The 19460-nt window shown below is 35.6% G+C and overlaps 1 protein-coding gene across 3 annotated transcripts in view; it reads right to left on the reverse strand.

The window, feature by feature from the left end:
- Nucleotides 1-2418: 2418 nt before the first annotated feature.
- The window catches only part of CRISPLD1 (cysteine rich secretory protein LCCL domain containing 1), a 54194-nt gene continuing 37152 nt past the window's right edge, over nt 2419-19460 (reverse strand). For all 3 annotated transcript variants that reach the window (XM_081501548.1, XM_081501549.1, XM_081501547.1), the window contains 9 exons: nt 19156-19296; nt 18922-18982; nt 18747-18813; nt 18438-18568; nt 16255-16298; nt 16087-16159; nt 11957-12032; nt 6528-6658; nt 2419-3521 (listed from right to left, as the gene is read on the reverse strand). In XM_081501548.1, the coding sequence (XP_081357674.1) occupies nt 3470-3521; nt 6528-6658; nt 11957-12032; nt 16087-16159; nt 16255-16298; nt 18438-18568; nt 18747-18813; nt 18922-18982; nt 19156-19296 (776 nt within the window). In that variant the 3' untranslated portion in view covers nt 2419-3469. The remainder of the gene's footprint in view (nt 3522-6527; nt 6659-11956; nt 12033-16086; nt 16160-16254; nt 16299-18437; nt 18569-18746; nt 18814-18921; nt 18983-19155; nt 19297-19460) is intronic.

Here is a 19460-nt window from a genome sequence, read left to right on the forward strand (position 1 = left end):
TCAGCATTGTTTTACACTCTGATTATTTTGCAAACTATGGCAGGGATTGGAGAATAAGAAGAAAAGAGAATATCTAACTGCTAAGCATAATAGTAGATTTCTAAAAAGTTTGTCTTTTAAAAATCTCAAGCATATAATTTAGCCTTTAATTCCAATGAATTAGTGAAGGAGGTTCAGATAATTTCACTAAACTATTTCTTCAGCTCCTAAATATTATGGTGCCTGGGATGAAATACCACATCAGATAAGGGTTTTAAATCAACATAAACAGTGTAATTCTGTGCACAATAAATTAGCTGAAACCCCAAATCAGAAGTTGGTATATTTGTAAAAATTATAGATATGTCTGCTTAGTTCACCATGTTCTTCAAAAGAGTTTATATTTCCTCTAAGAACATTGTAGAAATGCTAAAGTCAAGACTTCAAATTACAATAGTGAAATAGAAAAACATATAATTTATCAACATATTTAGGAGAGAAAAAAATTTTGACTACTTTATTCCACTTGAAATGCATGAATGTTTTGTATTAGATGAAGAACATTAAAGTAATAGTTAACGTGGTCTGGTAAACTTTAAAAGCTAAAATAATGATGTTAATACTACTATATAAGCATTACCTTTGTTTTAAGTCCACATTTAGAATGTTTTATCAATAAACTATTTTAATTAGCTTTAATATTTTATCTGCTGCTCAGCTAACATGCGCAATGTCTACTTACATGATCAATAATTAAATTTGGGATTGTTGGAAAATTCATTCAATAATACTGACTGTTTATGGAGGATATATACTGTTTCTGGAGTAGAGAAACAGGTTAAGAGTTACACCATTTTCAAGGAGATTATCCTAAAATTTAAAGAACTAAATGTAAGGCAAAATTTTAAAATTAATACGGTTAAATTAAAAAAAGCCTATTAGCATTATTTTATTCTTACCAAGACAGTTGCAGAAAAATTCCTGGAGTAAAAATTCCTGGAGTATTTCACATTTAGTTAAGTGCTGAAGGATCAGTACTATATTATGACAGATGCATAGTTTCCCCAAGCTAAATAACAACAAATATTATTATAAAGATACTAGTGATAAAAACTAACGTATTGTTAACATGTTAGTCAACTAACATATTGACCACATATTGTTTAATGTTAAGTAGGTTCTTTTAGGTATCTCAATTAATTCTTAGAGCAATCCCTATGAGGTATTATTTGTCCCATTTTTCAAGTGAGGTAATTGAAGCATGAAAGTGAAGTGAAAGTCACTCAGTCATGTGTGATTCTTTGCGACCCCATGTCCTATACAGTCCACAGAATTCTCTAGGCAATACTAGAGTGGGTAGCCTATCCCTTCTCCAGCAGATCTTCCCGACCCAGGAATTGAACCGGGATCCCCTGCATTGCAGGTGGATTCTTTACCAACTGAGCTATCAGGGAAGCTGATCCTGAAGCATAAAAAGGGGTATAACTTCCACCAGGCCACACCCTGTGTAGAAGAGCACAGATAGGGAGCAAGACTATGAAGGGGATTAAATGCTTTTCTAAGATGATTTGGTTTTCTTAAATAATGGAGTCTTATGGAAGAGAGAAATTACAGTAAAAAATTAATGATGCACTGAAAAAGAATGGAGAGGAACCAAGTGAAAAGGCTCCTTGTGGAAACACTGCAATGGTATAGAAAACTGATGATGAGTAGCTAAACCAGAGTCAAATATAACAATCTTTACACTGACAGAATTGATGGAGTGTCCCTGCTTGGGGGAAGGAGTGAGGAACAGAAGCTGAATCTGACTGAAGTTTACATTTTAATCACAGTATTTAAGAAGGGGTATGTGTCTTTCAGATAAAAGATGATCCTATAAAATTTGCTTTAAAATTCTTAGTAAATGGATACTTTTTGATTACCTATATTTTGAACCAATGCGCAGCCAATATTTGATAACTGATCATGTTAGATTCTTCATCATTTGCTCTTCAGCAGCTGTTTATTTGAGCCCTTCTTTTCTTTCCATTTTTGGTTATTATCCAGCTCTCTTGCTTTCTCCGATCCCTGCATGTAATTTATCTCTCTTTTATCTGTTCCTAAACGCCTACTCATTTCCTTTCTAAAAATATTTGAAGTATTTGTTGTCAATTTTTTGTAAACACTTTGTATCCTTCAGATTCTTTCCTTCTGACTTACAATCCTTTTATTTTTTTTCCAAAATTTTCCCATGATATAATGCTTCTAAATATATGATATATGATCATCTGTCTTCTCTTTCACAAATACCTAAATAATCACAGTGACTTTGACGACAGCTGGTATGAGGGGTGCTGTTTAGATTAATGTTGATAACCCAAATTTAAAAGACTCACATAATTTTGCTAACTGAAAATAATTTCTAAATCAAAATAAGGATACAAAACCGACTAAAGAAAATACTTTGAAACATGATTAATTTTAATATGTTTACAGGGAAAGAGTAAATTCACCAGCAGGAAAAAAATTACCAAAATTAACATTTTACAGTTTTTTAAGTCTTAAAGCACAATACATTTTCCATACAAATATATCACCATTACAGATACAATAGTATGGCAACATTTATACACAAGGCCATTTGCCAGTAAGAAAATCAGTGGCAATGGTGATACAATACATTAGTTCATCTTTGTTAAATTTTTTGCTATTATACTTCCTGGCCTGCAGGAGTATTTGCCAGGATAACACTATAAATGTGTGACCTCAGTTTGAACAATACATAGAAGGCTCTGGTTGCCCATGCTTAATCCTAATCTATTATAAGATCACTAGAAATGATTTCGTACCACTACTCTGACATAATTCCATTTACTATTAAGGCCATTCCCAAGGAATCAAACATTTTAACAGATTCACTTGGATATTATGAAATTATTTTATACAAAATAAGTGCAATATCAGGATTTAATATTCTATATACCTAAACTTAATAGAAGAGGAAAACTATACAGGTATTTCATTGAAAATTATTTGATATTATATGAAGTAGGTAATCATAGCACTGAACTTGGGAAAATAAAATCTTTTTCATCCTTAGAGTTACTGTTTTTTATTGTTTTTAAACACACCAGGTGATCTTCTGAGGACCATTCACATTCAGTGTTTAGTTTCATGTTACTAGTGGCATATACAAAGCACCATATAACATAATACATGAAATGTAGAATAATTATGACTATGTAATATTGTAGAAATAACTGCTAAGAAAATATAGCAATATTTAACACAGGATTTCTAAAACCATTACATATTCATTACTTTTCCCAAAGCTAATAATGTCCCATGTTTTATTTTACAGATGTAGTCTATCAAGATTTATATGCATTTGGCCCTTTTGGGGGACTGAAAATAGTTGATATCTTCTGTACAGTAATGTTACACTTTTATACAAACTTCAGAAACGTGGTATTTGGAATAGTCTTTACAGTCCTCTTCCAACTGTTCCATTTCACACAACAGCAAATACTCTGAATGCCTTTCCTCCTGGAGGATTCTGTAAGCTGCAAAAAAAATACACAAAGTACATTGATGTCATCTCCATGCATAATCCTTTAAACAAATCATGCTTTCTTGTGACAGTCAATAAAACAGCTCTGTGAATCCAGATGGTCATCTTTCTTAAGACTACTATAATTTATAGTTCTTGGAGAGCTTGAGAGGGGATGACATAATTCTTTAAATCATATGCTAGCTACAAGTTTCCTAAAGAAATTTAAGGTGCACAGAAGTAATATTGGTACTTTATATTAAACTTCAAAGATTCCAGGTCATGTTTTCATACATTACCACCTTTAGTTCCAATAAAGTAGAGTTAAGCAGTTCTTATGCCATTCTACTAGGGAAATACTACGATCCAGGTTTACAGCTGACTGGCATGGTTAAAAGCTTGTGGTGCTGGTGTTCAGCCACTCAGTTGTGTTTGACTCTTTGGGACCCCATGGACTACAGCCCACAAGGCTCCTCTGTCACGGGATTTTCCAGGCAAGAATGCTGGAGTGAGTTACCATTCCCGTCTCCAGGGATTCTTCCCGACCCAGGAATTGAACCCACATTTCCTGTGTCTCCTGTATTGGGCAGGCAGATTCTTTACCACTGAGCCACCTGGGAAGCCCTATGTAGCTAGCATACTTATTAATATTTTTAACATATGTGGTTTAAAAAAAAACTTAGGAAATTTAATGGTCAAGTCTGGAAGGTTCTAAGTATTTCTTCACTGAAATGGAAACACGAACAGAAACACAAATCACTCAATCTCTTTTCAGAAATATTTTAAAATAGAACTTCAAAGCAATGTAGAATCATTCCTTTTACTCTTTAATAAATTATTTATATGCTCTTTGACAATATTAATCAGGGTATGTTTTGCTTAAATGCCTCAAGTTAAAACCAGTAAATAATGCCATTAATCATCATTTATTCTAATCAAATGTAAACTTTTGAAGTCTATACTTTTGCATAAAAGTTTATTTTCTAAACAATACAAAAAAGCTTTTAGCGATACATACAATTAAATGCTATGGGGATACAAAGTGCAATATCTTTTATATATTTATTCATGTACTACAAAAGGGGAGAATCTTAAAATGAAGAAAAGAATGTTAGAAGTGTGCACACACAACATTACACAATAACACACACACAGCAGGTTTTGCATACAAGCAGATGGCTAACTGAAAGGCATTTTTATTTGTAGGAAACAAACTGACAAAATGCCCTAGAATGTATCTTTGTATACACTGATACACTGGAAAAATGTGTTATTTCTGAACTTACAGAACTAGTGCTGAATGTGATCTCTGAGACTGACTAGTTATATGACCTTGAGCATATCATTTAACCTCTCTGAGCCTCAATTAATGTATCTGTAAATCAGAGTTTATAAAACCAACTTTATAAGGGTAATGGTGGAGCCAAGTTCACATACTTAAAAGGCCAACAGCATCTGGAAAATTCATGGTAGGTGTTCAAAAATAGTCTCAGTTTTCTTAGGATATCATCTATCTTATTGTTTTTAAATAAATTTTTTAAATATGATAGGTAAATGAGACCACATTACTCAATTTAGCATATAAAACTGCAGTATCATTCTCTTTAACTCAATCTCCTTTAAAGTGAAGTGAAAGTCACTCAGTCATGTCCAGCTCTTTGTGACCTCAAGGACTATAGCTCACCAGGCTCCTCTGTCCAGGAGATTCTCCAGGCAAGAATACTGGAATGGGTGGCCATTCCCTTCTCCAGGGGATCTTCCCAACCCAGGAACTGAACCCAGGTCACCCGCATTGCAGGCATATGCTTTACCATCTGAGCCACCAGGGAAGCCCTAATGTACTTTACATAACATATATATATGTGTGTATATCTATATATATATGTATATGATATGATACATATAGAGAGAGGGTGACAGATGGGGGAAGGGTGTAGGGAATGAGCCTGTTTACATTTCATTGAAGAAATTCTTAGGATCTCCCATGTTTGACCATTAAATATCCTCATTAAATTTTTTCTTGAAACCTTAAATGTTAAAAACATTAGTAAGTATGATGGCAATACAATTTCAATTTTGTCAGATTTAAGAAATGGTAAGTTAGTACTCTAGGGTGAGCCAGATAAGCCAGGTTGTTGAGAAGTCAACTTCTTAACAATAGCCTCTTGATGATATAGTCTCATTGGAAACTAGATGCTAAATACAAAGCTGTCATTTGATGAAGAATGGCACCCAGATGCTTATGTGAAGGCAATCCAGATAACCTGCATGGCACATCCTTTGGTGTTCTTTAGAAAAACTTTACCATATGTGCAAACGAACCCTTGAAGAACTCAGTAAATGTTTAAAAGTTAGGGATTTTCCTGTATCTATACAAAATGCACAGACTTAATTCTACTTCCACAAGTACCAGTGATTTGAAAAATCACTACAGGGTTTTTGTTTTTTAATCTTAACTTTTATTATTACTTGATAAAGTAAGTTACATGCATTTTTGTCAAACCACTGAAATTTGTAATACTAATGAGCCAAATATAAGATAACCTGAAAGGGCTCATTTATACCATACTAGGCATCCAACTTCCAATCAAACAGAGAATTCGGTTCCAGGGAAAATTGGACTCATTGTTTTTGTCAAATACTTTGTCAGACAACTGGATTAGAGAAATATTCAGTGCCTTGCTCACCTAGAAAGAATTACATATAAATACTAATCTAGAAAATCCGAAAGAGGATGAAAGAAATTTCCTTATTATAAGATCAGTTAACAAAAGAATGGTTCTGACTCCTAATCTGATTTTCATGTTGATTTTTATAAGCCTGCAAGAGACAGGCACCTCTGGTACTATGGCTCCTCCCATCCCTGGAAGACCAACTATTCTACAGCCTGCAAAGGAAGCACACTGGCTTAGTCACGAAACCTCAAAGCCATGCAGGTTGGCTGTAAAGCCAGCATAAAGGGAGAGATGATATATAAATATCTGTTTATAAATATATATGTACACATATGTCAATTTACCTTTCTGAGAAGATTCCATTCTGAAAAGAAGCAGTGTAAGTCTTTCTTTTGTCCACAGGCATCACATCAACATAACCCCCATGATTCTGAACCACGCCAGCATGTACGGCGGCTCTGCAGATACTGGACAGCTGAGGAAGCAAGGAAAAACTCACCATCATTAGGAAATGCCTGCTGAATTTGTCCAGTCTTCTCTTCGACTGGACACAAGGTCACTGACAGCCATCTCTCTACAGATTCCCAGTGAGCAACTACAGGATGATGTTTTGTGCATAAAGGAATCTTTCAAAAGTCACAAAGTGTTAGTCGATGAGTCGTGTCTGACTCTTGGTGACCCCATGAACTGTTGCCCACCAGGGTCCTCTGTCCTACCCATGGAGTGAGTAGCCATTCCCTTCTCCAGGGAATCTCCCTGACCCAGGAATTGAACCCAGGTTTTCCCACACAGCAGGCAGATTCTTTAACGTCTGAGCCACCAGGGAAGCTCATTCAAATGCACAAAGTTAAAGCCAATTTTGATATAAGACTTGGTTTGTAAATTTTTGTAAATAGTGTGATTTATTTCTTGACCAATATGTAAATATTCAGTCTCATTTCTTTAAAACTTATTTGAAGCTAAGTTATGGGTTTGGGGTTTTGTTTGTTTGTTTTGGTTGGGGGTGGGGGGAAGGAAGGTATTTTGTACTCTGATAATCCAGGTAGATTTGGAAATCAACCCTGAAGATTCATTGGAAGGACTGATGCTGAAGCTGAAGCTCCAATACTTCACCCACCTAAATTTGAAGAGCCTACTCACTGGAAAAGACTCAGATGTTGGGAAAGATTGAAGGCAAGAGAAGGGGGTGACAGAGGATGAGATTGTTGGATGACATCACCAACTCAATGGACATGAATCTAAACAAACTCCGGGAGGTAATGAAGGACAGGGGAGCTTAGCGTGCTGCAGTCCATGGGGTCGCAAAGAGTCGGACACAACTTAGTGACTGAACAACAACAAATCCAATTGAAGGTATCTTGTGGTTTAAAGCAAATGTCCTATTGAAAGCAATTCAAATATCAACAAAATTATTTGAGGTTAAAGCAGAAAGTAAAGAAAAGCCAATGTTGAACAAGAGGAGATCTGAAGGTCAATCTTTAGGGTGGCTGCATGGGTAAGATCCCTTCACCAGCTAACCTTCCAAACAGCAAACTTTTACTATTGGCCAAGCAATAAAATGCAAATTAGCTCCTTTTATGTCTTCAAGAGTATATTTATCATTCTTAAATTTCAGCCTTTGGGACTTCTCTGGTGGTCCAGTGGTTAAGAATCCACCTTGCAGTGTTGGGGGACACAGATTCTATCCCTAGTCTGGGAGCTAAGATCCCACATGTCACAGGGCAACTAAACCTATGCTCCGCAACTACTGAGTCAGCATCACAACTAGAGAATCTGTGTACTGCAGAAGAGGGGTCCCGCATGCCACAACTGGGAACCGATGCAGCCAAATAAACAAATAAATATTTTTAAAAAATTGAGCCTTTGCTAGTCCCCAATCCAGTCACTGACCAAATGTTTCCAGGTTGGATTATCTGCACCCCATTTATATTCAGTTTTGACTTTAAACGACTCATACATAGTTATGGATATTTCTATAGTCCCTTTTCCAACATATAGGCATGTATTAAAAACAGGTGGCTTTTCCTATTAGATAATAAAATCTATGCAGAGAAAACCTGCCCAAAAGAATAACCCCAAGAAGAAAAATAAGACATAACAATCATAGCTCCTACCTAGATGTGCAAGATCTATGACTCTGTTTTGAACATTCTGACATGAAGTATCAGGGAAGTTCTATATTTGCATTCTACTAGTTATAGAATCAGAATTGAATGAAATTTATATAAAGGAGAGAATTGTTTCAGGCCCAACAAACACTCCCATTTTTTTTACACGACTTAATTCTAGAAGTCAATGCTTTTCTTTTGACCAATTAAAGTCTTCTGTAGATTTTAATATCTGCTTTCATCCAAATGTCCTACCAAAATTTGTCAATAGCTGAGCAGAGCCTAAGGAAATTCCACAAAAATGAAACACTTAAACTGTTTCCATATAAAGCAATCTATGCCATAGAAACAAGGGTCTTTTCTGAACCCACTGGTGTGCTCTTATCTCTATGCACATGTGAGTGACTTAATGTGCTTTTTTAAGTTCACATAAGCATGTGCATCTTACGTGACCTTGCTTTATTACTGTGCTCTGAACTCTGCGGCATCAGTCAGTATTTATTAGATCAGAGAGACCGAATGCCAAGCTGTTTAATCCTTTTCATGTTTTTGCTATATCACAAAATACCATACATCTAAAACCTTGAATCCTTACTCTGAGGAATCATTTTATTCACCATTTAAAGTCCCTCACTGAGTTAATATTTATGTCCCATAGGGTTCATAACAGATGGAATTAAAAGTAACTCTGTACACATTTCAGTACTTATCCCGTTCTGTTAAAAGGGTATTATCAGCATTTTTCCCAAGGCAATAAAAGTGCTTAGATATAACATTCACTAAATCCAAGCACTTAATATGGTTTGAAACTATTGTTTTGCCCATAACTCTGCAGTCAGCAGGCATTCCAATTTGAGTTCAAAGGTCAGATGAGATTTTCTTTTCCTGGCCACACTTTATAAGAACTAATATATCACAAAAAGAAAAAAATTTCTCTGTCAAAACAGTGGAACATTTTTAATGAATGCAGAAATTCACTTCATCTCTAACAAATGAGAAATAAAAGCTCAAAGAAAGAGGGTGTACAAGTTGTAACTCTATAAATGGAAAGAGAGAGAGAGAGAGAAAGATGGAGGAGGGAGAGAGGTTGGGAGATCGTTTCTCATGTGTCCATATCTTGTATCTTTAAAGAGATAATGTATTTTGCAGAGGAAGTGTGAAGATTATTTCATTAATGGTTGATTCTGTACTTAGCATATAAAAATATTTATATTTCTAACTTACTCTACATAGTAATACATAATATTTTACCCCATTTCACTGAAATAAGATAAAAATAATCTCAAGTTAACAAACCCTTAATTCTATCAAAGAGATGGCTTATAGGTATAAAACTGTATAGGATATTTTGAAAGATTTTCACTAGACATGAATAAAATTAAAAGTTCTTTTACTTAAAGGAACAATTTAGGAAGAATGATTTCTTTAGAAATGTCTGGTGATTTTATATTTGCCCATTCATATATATCTATTAATTAATTTTTTTAACAAACTTTTCTGTGCAAGGTGTTTGCTGAATCACTGAATGTTCTAAGTTCTGTTAAAGCAAGAAGTAGGAGCCACAGATTCGATCACTAAGTTGGGAAGATCCCTGGAGAAGGAAATGACAACCCACTTTATAATACCTATGAGAACCTGTTAATTGCTAAATAAAAGGAAAAAAAAAACTAATAGGGTTAAAGAAAAGCAATATCATACTTGGCTTCTTTACAGAGAAAGTGGCAGTAATTTAGGATGTAAAGAATGACCATGACCATGATTTTGACAGAAAAATCAGAGAAAGGATGTTTACAAACAGAAACAAGAAGCTAAGCACAGTGAAGACTTTCAAATTAAGACACTAGCAGGATTTAAGTTGCAGATAAGAAGACTGCAATTCTTCCCTGGTGGCTCAGACGGTAAAGAATCTGCCCATAATGCAGGAGACCAGAATTCAATTCCTGGGTCAGGAAGATCCCCTGTCGAAGGGAATGGAAACCCACTCCAGTATTCTTGCCTAGAGAACCCCATGGACAGAGTTTCCTAGTGGGCTACTCCATGGGATTGCAAAGAGTGGGACATGACTGAGCGACTTTCACTACAACTACTAAGATAACTGCAAACTCAGAGCTGGAGACAGACTTAGATTTGGAGAATAATTCCAGGGATAAGGTGAACTAGGAAAAAACAAACAAACAAACCTGAACATAAATAAATTCACCAAGAGAAATACAGGGGTAATATACACATTTCAGGCCTCTTTTCCCAATCATATTCCCATAGTATTCTATTGAATAAGTGCATCAAGAATATACTTCTTAAATTCGTTTTTGTAACTCTTTGAATGAGATATTGGTGAAAGTGAAAGTCGCTCAGTTGTGTCCAACTCTTTGTGACCCTATGGACTGTCATCCCTGGAAATTTCCAGGCCAGAATACTGAAGTGGGTAGCCTTTCCCTTCTCCAGGGGATCTTCCCAACCCGTCTGCCACATAAAATCTAAACTTATCAGCATGAATTAATATTTAGATTCTCCAATTACATGTTTCAAAAGCTGGGTATCTCCCTTCATCCTTCACACTAACCTGGCTGTAGCCACTTTTAGCTCTAACTCGCACCAGCTCAAATATAAGCAAATCTGCTATGCCCATTTGAGATTTTGCCATGCCCACACAATTTGATGTGTGTCAAGCTGTAAATAAGACAGGCTTTGTTGCTGTTGTTCAGTTGCTAATTTGTGTCCAACTCTTTTGTAACCCCATGGACTGCAGCCCACCAGGTTCCTCTGTCCGTGGGATTTCCAAGGCAAACGTGCCATGCCCACTTTCAGCTCACTTGCTCTCACCTCCATGTCTCTGGAGAAGCCTTCCACCCCACCTAGAATGTGCATTACACCTCTTTACCAACTCACTTGAAACCTGGATTGGAAAGCACCATTTATCCACATGAAGCCATGACAGCTACTTTTCCTGGTCCACCCCAGTGCTGGCATCCATTACAATACACCGTCAACTGGTTTGCTTTTGTGTGTCTTTTAACGATTACCTATTTTTGATACTATGCTACTTTTTAAATACTCATTTGGCAGTGGAGAAACTGTTTATAAATCTGACAAACTCTTAACTATCCAGTTTATACTTCAAAAACCGAAGAGCCAAAAGGAAGATTAAAGAAAAGCAAAATGCTTTATCCGTCTCAAGGATGTATCCAAGCTATTTTAGTGTCTGATATCGAAAAGTATATGCAAAAAAATTTAGTCAACATAAATTATGCATGTATATTTGCATATGGATATTTATTTTCACTGCTATTCATGACTGACTCTTTTGAGAATATGTATATCAACATAAGAGTCTGTTCCTTTTTTTGTATACAAATGAAAATATATACATTTAAATATACATGTGAGTATATTTGGATGGATAGATAAATCAATGCTTGCAGGCTTAGTCCTGTCTGACTCTTTGCAACCCCACGGACTGTAGCTCGCCAGGCTCCTCTGTCCATGGAATTTTCCAGGCAAGAATAGTATTCTTGGCATTTCCTACTCTAGGGGATCTTCCCGACTCAGGGATCAAACCTGTGTCTCCTGTGTCTCCTGCATTGGCAGGTGGATTCTTTACCACTGTGCCACATGGGAAGCCCAGATATATAAATACCAAGACTTATACAAATTAGCATACTTACATCAGAATAAATTCGAGTTCCAATCACACGAGCATAATGTGGATTTGCCTGCATACAGTTACGAGGACAGTATACTCTGAAAAATAAATACATATTTACAAATACTGAGTAGGTGGTTATTTTAGTCTTTCTTATTAGTAAAACCATAGATATATATACACAAGAGTAAACTCAGAATTCTAAACCCTACTCATTTTTTTATTAAAGTGTCAACGGTGTATAAAATATGTTATAGGTATAGAATAGGGTGATACACAATTCTTATAGGTTATATCCATTTATAGATATTATAAAATATTGGTTATATTCACTGTATTATACAATACATCCTTGTAGCTTATTTCATACATAATAGTTTGTGCCTTTTAATGCCCTACCTCTGTATTATCACCCACTTCCCTTTCCCCCGTGGTAGCCACTAGTTTGTTCTCTGTATCCATGAGTCTGTTTCTTTTTTTTGCTATATTCACTAGTTTACTGTATTTTTTAGATTTCACATATAAGTGATATCATACTGTATTTGTCTTTCTCCGTATAACTTATTAAATATGCCCTCAGGGTCCATCCATGTAGTTGCAAATGACAAATTTTTATTCTTTTTAGGGCTGAACAGTTTTTTTCTTCTGAAATAGGTCAATTGTAGAAGCCAGGCAGCAGACACAACTGCTTCTACTTATTTATCCACTTCCAGCTTTCGGCACAAATGTGTTTCTTTTCTCTCTTTTTTTTTCCTCTCTCCCTTTCAAAAGAAATTTAGCCAGAAAGCTTTCTAATTTATGAATTCAAAGCAGAAAGATACATCAGGAAGTATTGTTCTCTCAGTATCTAGGAATTTAGTAACTAATGTGCGTGCAGAAATTAGCAAATATATAACCTGGAAAAACTGAACCACTGTCTGCCACATATATCTCATAGCTTCTCTTCTCTATGATCATATCTTTGGTATATCATCCAATTTCATGGTTTTAACTGTCTTCTATAAACTGCTGATTTCCAAATTCCAAATTCTAGTTGGGATCTCGTCTCTTAATTCTAAATCTGTATTAATATATCCTGCTGTTTGTTCAATATCTCCACTTGTTTTTGTTGCTGTTCAGTCGCTAAGTTGTGCCTGACTCTTTGCGACCCCGTGAACTCCAACATGCCAGGCTTCTCTGTCCATCACTATCCCTCTGAGTTTCCTCAAACTCATGTCCACTGAGTCAGTGATGCCATCCAACCGTCTCATCCTTTGTTGCCCCCTTTTCCTCCTGCGTTCAATTTTTCCCAGCAGCAGGGTCTTTTCCAATGAGTCAGCTCTTCACATCAGGTGGCCAAAATATGGAGCTTCAGCTTCAGCATCAGTTCTTCCAAAGAATATTCAGGGTTCATTTCCTTTAGGATTGACTGGTTTAATCTCCTTGCTGTCCAAGGGACTCTCAAGAGTCTTCTGGACAACCATAGTTCAAAAGCATCAATTTTTCAGCGCTCAACCTTCCTCATGGTCCACCTCTCACATCCATACATGACTACTGGAAAAATCACAGCTTTGACAATATGGACCTTTGCCGACAAAGTGATGTCTCTGCTTTTTAAAACACTGTCTAGGCTTGACATAGCTATTCTTCCAAGGAGCAAGCATCTTTTAATTTAGTGGCTGCAGTCACCATCCGCATTGATTTTATCTCCATTTAGGCCTAATAAACATCTCAGATTCAGCATGTTTGAAACCAAATTCCTAATCTCCTCCTCCAATCCCTAAAATCTTCCTTCTTTAGGCCTCCTACAATAAATGTCAACTCCATTATTTGGTTGCACAAGCCAAAACCTTTATTCTAGCCTTAATCTCCCTCTTTACCTCAACCTTATATTCAACCCACCAGCAATTTCTATTGGGTGTACATTGAAATAAACTCAGAGCATCCTGAAGTACCATGATCACTGCAACTCTGGACTCGATCATCTGACACCCAGCTCACTGCAATAAGCTCTCCTACGCTCTCTCTGCTTCCAATCTTGCCCCCTCCAATCCACTTTCCTAACACACTTACACTAACACACTTACACACAAGAATACAAGTCCAATCATATCATTTCTCTGCTCCAAATATTCTAGTGGCTTTCCATCTAATTCAGAAGAAATGACAAGATCCTTACAATGATCAATAAACCCTGAATACTGTCTTCCCATTACCTTTCTGACATTATATCCTACCCCCCTTTCACTTTCTCACCCAGCTCCAGTCACACTGGCCTAATGGTTATTCTTCAAACATATGGAATAATCTTATCTTCTGGGTCATTTCGCTTATCTTTCCCTCTGTACGGAATGTTCTTTCTCCAGATATCCTACACACTTACTGATACCTTAGCTTATTTTTTCAAAATTTCCAAAAGGTTTTTGATTTAAACATAGAGTCCAATTATCAGTATTCAATCAGTCGCATTACATTAAAAAAAAAAAAAACCCACTCCCAGAAATTAAGAAACTGTCGAGTGGTACTTTTTAAAAATGACTGGCTCTTCAGAATTCGTTCACACACATACACTCATAAACTAAAAGAAAATCAGAGCTAAGACTGGGAAAAAAAACATAATTCATTCTACATAGTAAATCAGAGTCTCAACAAAATGCATGCATGTGTGTTCAGTCATGTCCAACTCTTTGCGACCCCATGGACTGAAGCCTGCTAGGCTCCTCTGTCCATGGGATTCTCCAGGCAAGAATACTATAGTGGGTTGCCATGTGCTCCTCCAGGGCTCAGCAAAATGACCCTATGAAAATCATTATTTGATAAAAGTATCAATTATTTTCCTAAAAGTATTGTAAAAAATATTTCAATTGCAACTCTCTTTACCAATTGAAGCAGGTCTTCTGCAAGGCAGTTTTTAAGAAATGGCTACAATTCTTATTTAAATTTCATGTTCCTAAAGCCTGTATGCGGAGAAGGCAATGGCACCCCACTCCAGTACTCTTGCTTGGAAAATCCCATGGACGGAGGAGCCTGGTAGGCTACGGTCCATGGGGTCGCTAAGAGTCGGACACAACTGAGCGACTTCACTTTCACTTTTCCCTTTCATGCACTGGAGAAGGAAATGGCAACCCACTCCAGTATTCTTGCCTGGAGAATCCTAGGGACGGCGGAGCCTGGTGGGCTGCTGTCTATGGGGTCGCACAGAGTCGGACACGACTGAAGTGACCTAGCAAAGTCTGTATGACATAGTACATTCCAGAGTGTATATACTTCCTGTAGCATCTAAACCAGGGCCATTTAAATATAAGTAACATGTGAATCTGAGTTTTTATAATTTTGAATTAAAGGGTTGATTTTAATAAAAGATGCCTTCTGTTGGAGGAAGGATATCCCCACTGACAACAAAATTGTTTTTGTATTTGAGAACTGTTGGGCATTCCCTGCCCAACCTACAGTGGCAAAACCACCTGCTCTGCCCTTAAGACCAGGCTGTGCAGACTCCGCCTTGACCATACTTAGTACTTGGTTTGTGGAAGACCGAGGTCAAATACAGTTCAAACTGAGTTAGTTTCTACTTAGGTAAGTTCAGTTCAAAGAAAGAATGTAGGAGCTTTTTGCTTGTTTGTGTTATAATCTCCAGTTTTAACACCTTGTTATTATATACACTTGCAAGAATGTATTCAGTGATCTAGTATTACTTTCCTTTGACTACAACTTGCTTTAAGCTTGAATAAAAATGCTGACACATTTCAACAGTACCTCCTTTTACATATAATCTTAAGGAAAGATGTTTGGCCCTGATGTGATCTGGATCTGTGAGTCATGCAATGACCTGACAGGTGACTGATGTGTATAACTTGTCACTCACTGAGTGGCCAAGCCTCCATAAAGCTGTCAGAATGAATACATGGGTGTTTTTTTTCCCCAATGTGAAAACAAATATTTTTCATAGTGACAAAAACAAAAAATTTAAAAAAACCTACATTTTTTGGAGAAAGGACACTAAGAATGCCCAGAGTGCATGCAGTGGGTGGTATCCACTGCTCCTACTGCTAGCAGTTCAAGACCAAACACCCTTGAGTCCTAGAGACACCAGGATCTCAGGCAAAAGCAGTTGTCCAGGGTAAAAGTCCCCCATGCACTGGTTAAAAATGAAGAAAATTTAAAACACAGTACCTCGGGCAATGTGAAGCAGGCTTATGGAAAGGACAGAGCTGTTCCACAGTTGTTTCACAAGTGACAGCCTGAACTGAAGTATACAAACACAAAACAATAATGAATCCTTTAGAAATGATAACATGCAAAAGAGTGATAAGCAAATAAGATGAAAAAAACAGTGCTAACCTGTTACTTTAGAGACTGTGAAGGAATTGGCAGATTGATATTTGCTGAAGATAAAAATATAAAAATTTCAGTTGTCAACATCTTACATGCATTGACATCAACATAAATTGTTACATTTTTTAAGTCTGTGAAATTTGATTTCACCTTAAACATTTTTATTTAAAGATCTAGACATGGAGTAGTATAAGAATTAATTATCTATTTTATGCCAAACCCATATGACCTTCAAGTATGAACCAAGTCGATACCATTCTTGATATCAGAGAATGACCTCTTTTCATTATCAATCTCAAAAACTTATAGGTAACAGCATGAAATAATACAATTTGTATCTATATATTTGTTTCTTATTAAAATTCTTAATATACTCATGCTCTGTCATCACAGAACCAAACAATTTATTCTTTCAAAACAGTCAATACAAGGCACTGTAAAAAGACTGCTAAATAATAAGTATCTTAAAGGAATGTGCATTATTCATTTTTTGTTCCCTCTAATACTCTTTATATGCATTATTAAAGCAGGAATAAAAGAAAAGGCATACCATTATACATGAAATTTTTAATTGGTTTATCTATACCAGATTTTCAGAAAAACATTTATTGCAAAAGGTAATGCTTATTTATGATGGAACTTTAATTTGACACACTCTGCAAGCTTCAAGAGTTTCTAAAATACATAGTAAAAAACAACTTAAGAGGAAAAAAGTAAATAATAGGATAAATGTTCTCTTTTTTGTTCTGTTTTTTGTATTTTTTAGTAATAGGATAAATGTTCTTTAATGCTACACCCAGTGTTTGCCTTCCTAAAGTGAATACTTAACATTGATTACTTATTGAAGGTAATTAATAAATATCTGCTGGGTGAATAAATTAATAAATAAGTGTTTCTATAAAACTTTTACTTAACAGCATAATTGCTAATGTCTGAAAAACACACATTAAGCCTTTGAACAAAACTGTATACATACCACATCATTCCACCAGTTTTTAAGGATCTTTAATATAAAAAAATTCTTTCTAATCATTGTGAATTCCCTATTGTGGAGTTTTTTGCAATTGTATAGTTACAAAGGAAGGGCGACTATGTCACATTTCTAAGAAAAGGCATCCCAATACGAGATTCAATAATGTTTATTATTTTACACAGGAGAAAGAGAAACTACAAAGCCTACATTTCAAAAGCCTACATTTTTCTATTTTCTACAGAGACTATATGAAAATATTTTGTTTTAGCATACTACATTTACTATAGTTAATGTTTAATGTGACAAACATTTCAAAAATTAATCAATGCTTTTGTTGTTGTTTAGTCATTAAATTGTGTCCAACTTTTTGTGACCCCATGACCTAAAGGCCCACCAGGTTCCTCTGTCCATGGGATTTCCTAGGCAAGAATACTGGAGTGTCATCTTACTTCTCCAGGGGACCTTCCCGATCCAAGGATCGAATCCATGAGCCACCAGGGAAGCCCCTAGGGAATTAATTCTTTTATGTTGGGTCAAATTACATTTTAAGGAGGAGAAGAAAGATGACATGATACATTACATATTTAGAGACTTCTCAAAATGCTCTTTTATCTAGTACTTAATTTATCTTATTGACAAAGTTAGTGTTGCATAAAATAAATAATTGTCTTTAAACAAGAAAGGAAGAATATGCAAATCAATTAGTCTTCTTGGGCATTTTCTATCACAGGTGAAAAATGTATTGTTTCACAATAGGAAAAACTATAAATCTGTACATTCTTAATGACACGAAATTTAAAATTTAGAGTTTTAGCCTTATCTGTATAAGGTGGCTCAATGGTAAAGAATCCACTTGCAATGCAGGAGACACAGGTTCGATTCCTGGGTCAGGAAGAGCCCCTTGCAAAGGCAATGGCAACTCACTCCAGTATTACCTGGAGAATTCCATGGACAGAGAAGCCTGGTGGGTTACAGTCCATAGAGTCTGCGAAGAGTCAGACACGACTGAAGCAACTTACTTAGCATGTATAAGCAAAAAGGTTCAATTGAATTCAGAGACTTTTTCTTCTTTTTGTCCATGGATATTATGTAGCTGAAATAAGCCTTTCTATCTTCTCTCTTTATAAATTAAATTCTTCTGTGCTTTGTTCTAAAAGAATGCAACTCATTGTTGCAACTTAAAATCTCTGGTTCAAAAGATTATTCAGGTACTTACCCAATTGTTTGAACACCATTTCTATTGGATTTGATGAAATAATGTTTCCTTCCTTGTCTAGTGATATCCACCCAACCACCATCATTGTCTATTATCCCATAATGAATTGCAGCCCTACAGATACTGGATTGCTGGGAGAAAAGAAAGAGAGAAAACAATGCTAAAATAAGAATTCTGCATGGGATACCACTCATTATTTTTGGCTTTAAATGTTTCTGAGCAAAATAGCTACAAATATACAAATTATTTTTCCCATTAAAAATCAAAAATTATTTGAAAGGAGCCTATCCTCAAATTTATAATACTTACCATTTCATAATGTACACTGCCAATAACTTTAGCTTTACTATCCAAACAGCCAGCAGGGCACTCATATCTAAATGAAAGAAATGGGAAACAAAATTTAGCTTCTCTAAATGTCTATATAAAATGAAAGTATTTTTGTATCTTGTCAATTAATTTTGAGTGCAATCATAAATATTACCTATTACAGGTTGTTCCTTTGCACTGATCTCTTAATCTTACTTCACAAGAAACAATTTGAGCTAAAATTTAAAAGATAATAATAATTTAGTTGATGTAACAGCTGCTTTAATTCATCCATACAGTCTAATGCCAAGTTTTTGCCATTCTAAAAATGTTCAAGATTAATAAAATACACTTGAATATGTCAGCAATATAAACTTTAAAATTTTTGTAAATAATGTGGAGGCCTTACACATTTGCTGCGTGCTTATGACTTCATTTCTGTTACTATCATCTGCTACTGTCCGGATGTGGGTGTCATGGACTTGTGACTGCTGCCGTTCAATTTCATTTGTTTCTTCTTCTCGAGGAGGATAGTAACTATCTGATCCTTCTGTTAGAGAAAATGGATTTAAGAAATATGAGTCCATCTGAAATGTGCACAAATTATCAATAACAATACAACTCTATATGCCTGTTTAACATTTAATACTACTAGAAAAATCCATACTGTATATTGGCACATGTTTTGGCTTACAGTAGTGATCTTACATACTG

This window comes from Giraffa tippelskirchi, chromosome 6 (genome assembly GCF_054371585.1).
Source record: "Giraffa tippelskirchi isolate mGirTip1 chromosome 6, T2T-mGirTip1v1.2.pri, whole genome shotgun sequence".
Classification (NCBI taxonomy): domain Eukaryota; kingdom Metazoa; phylum Chordata; class Mammalia; order Artiodactyla; family Giraffidae; genus Giraffa; species Giraffa tippelskirchi.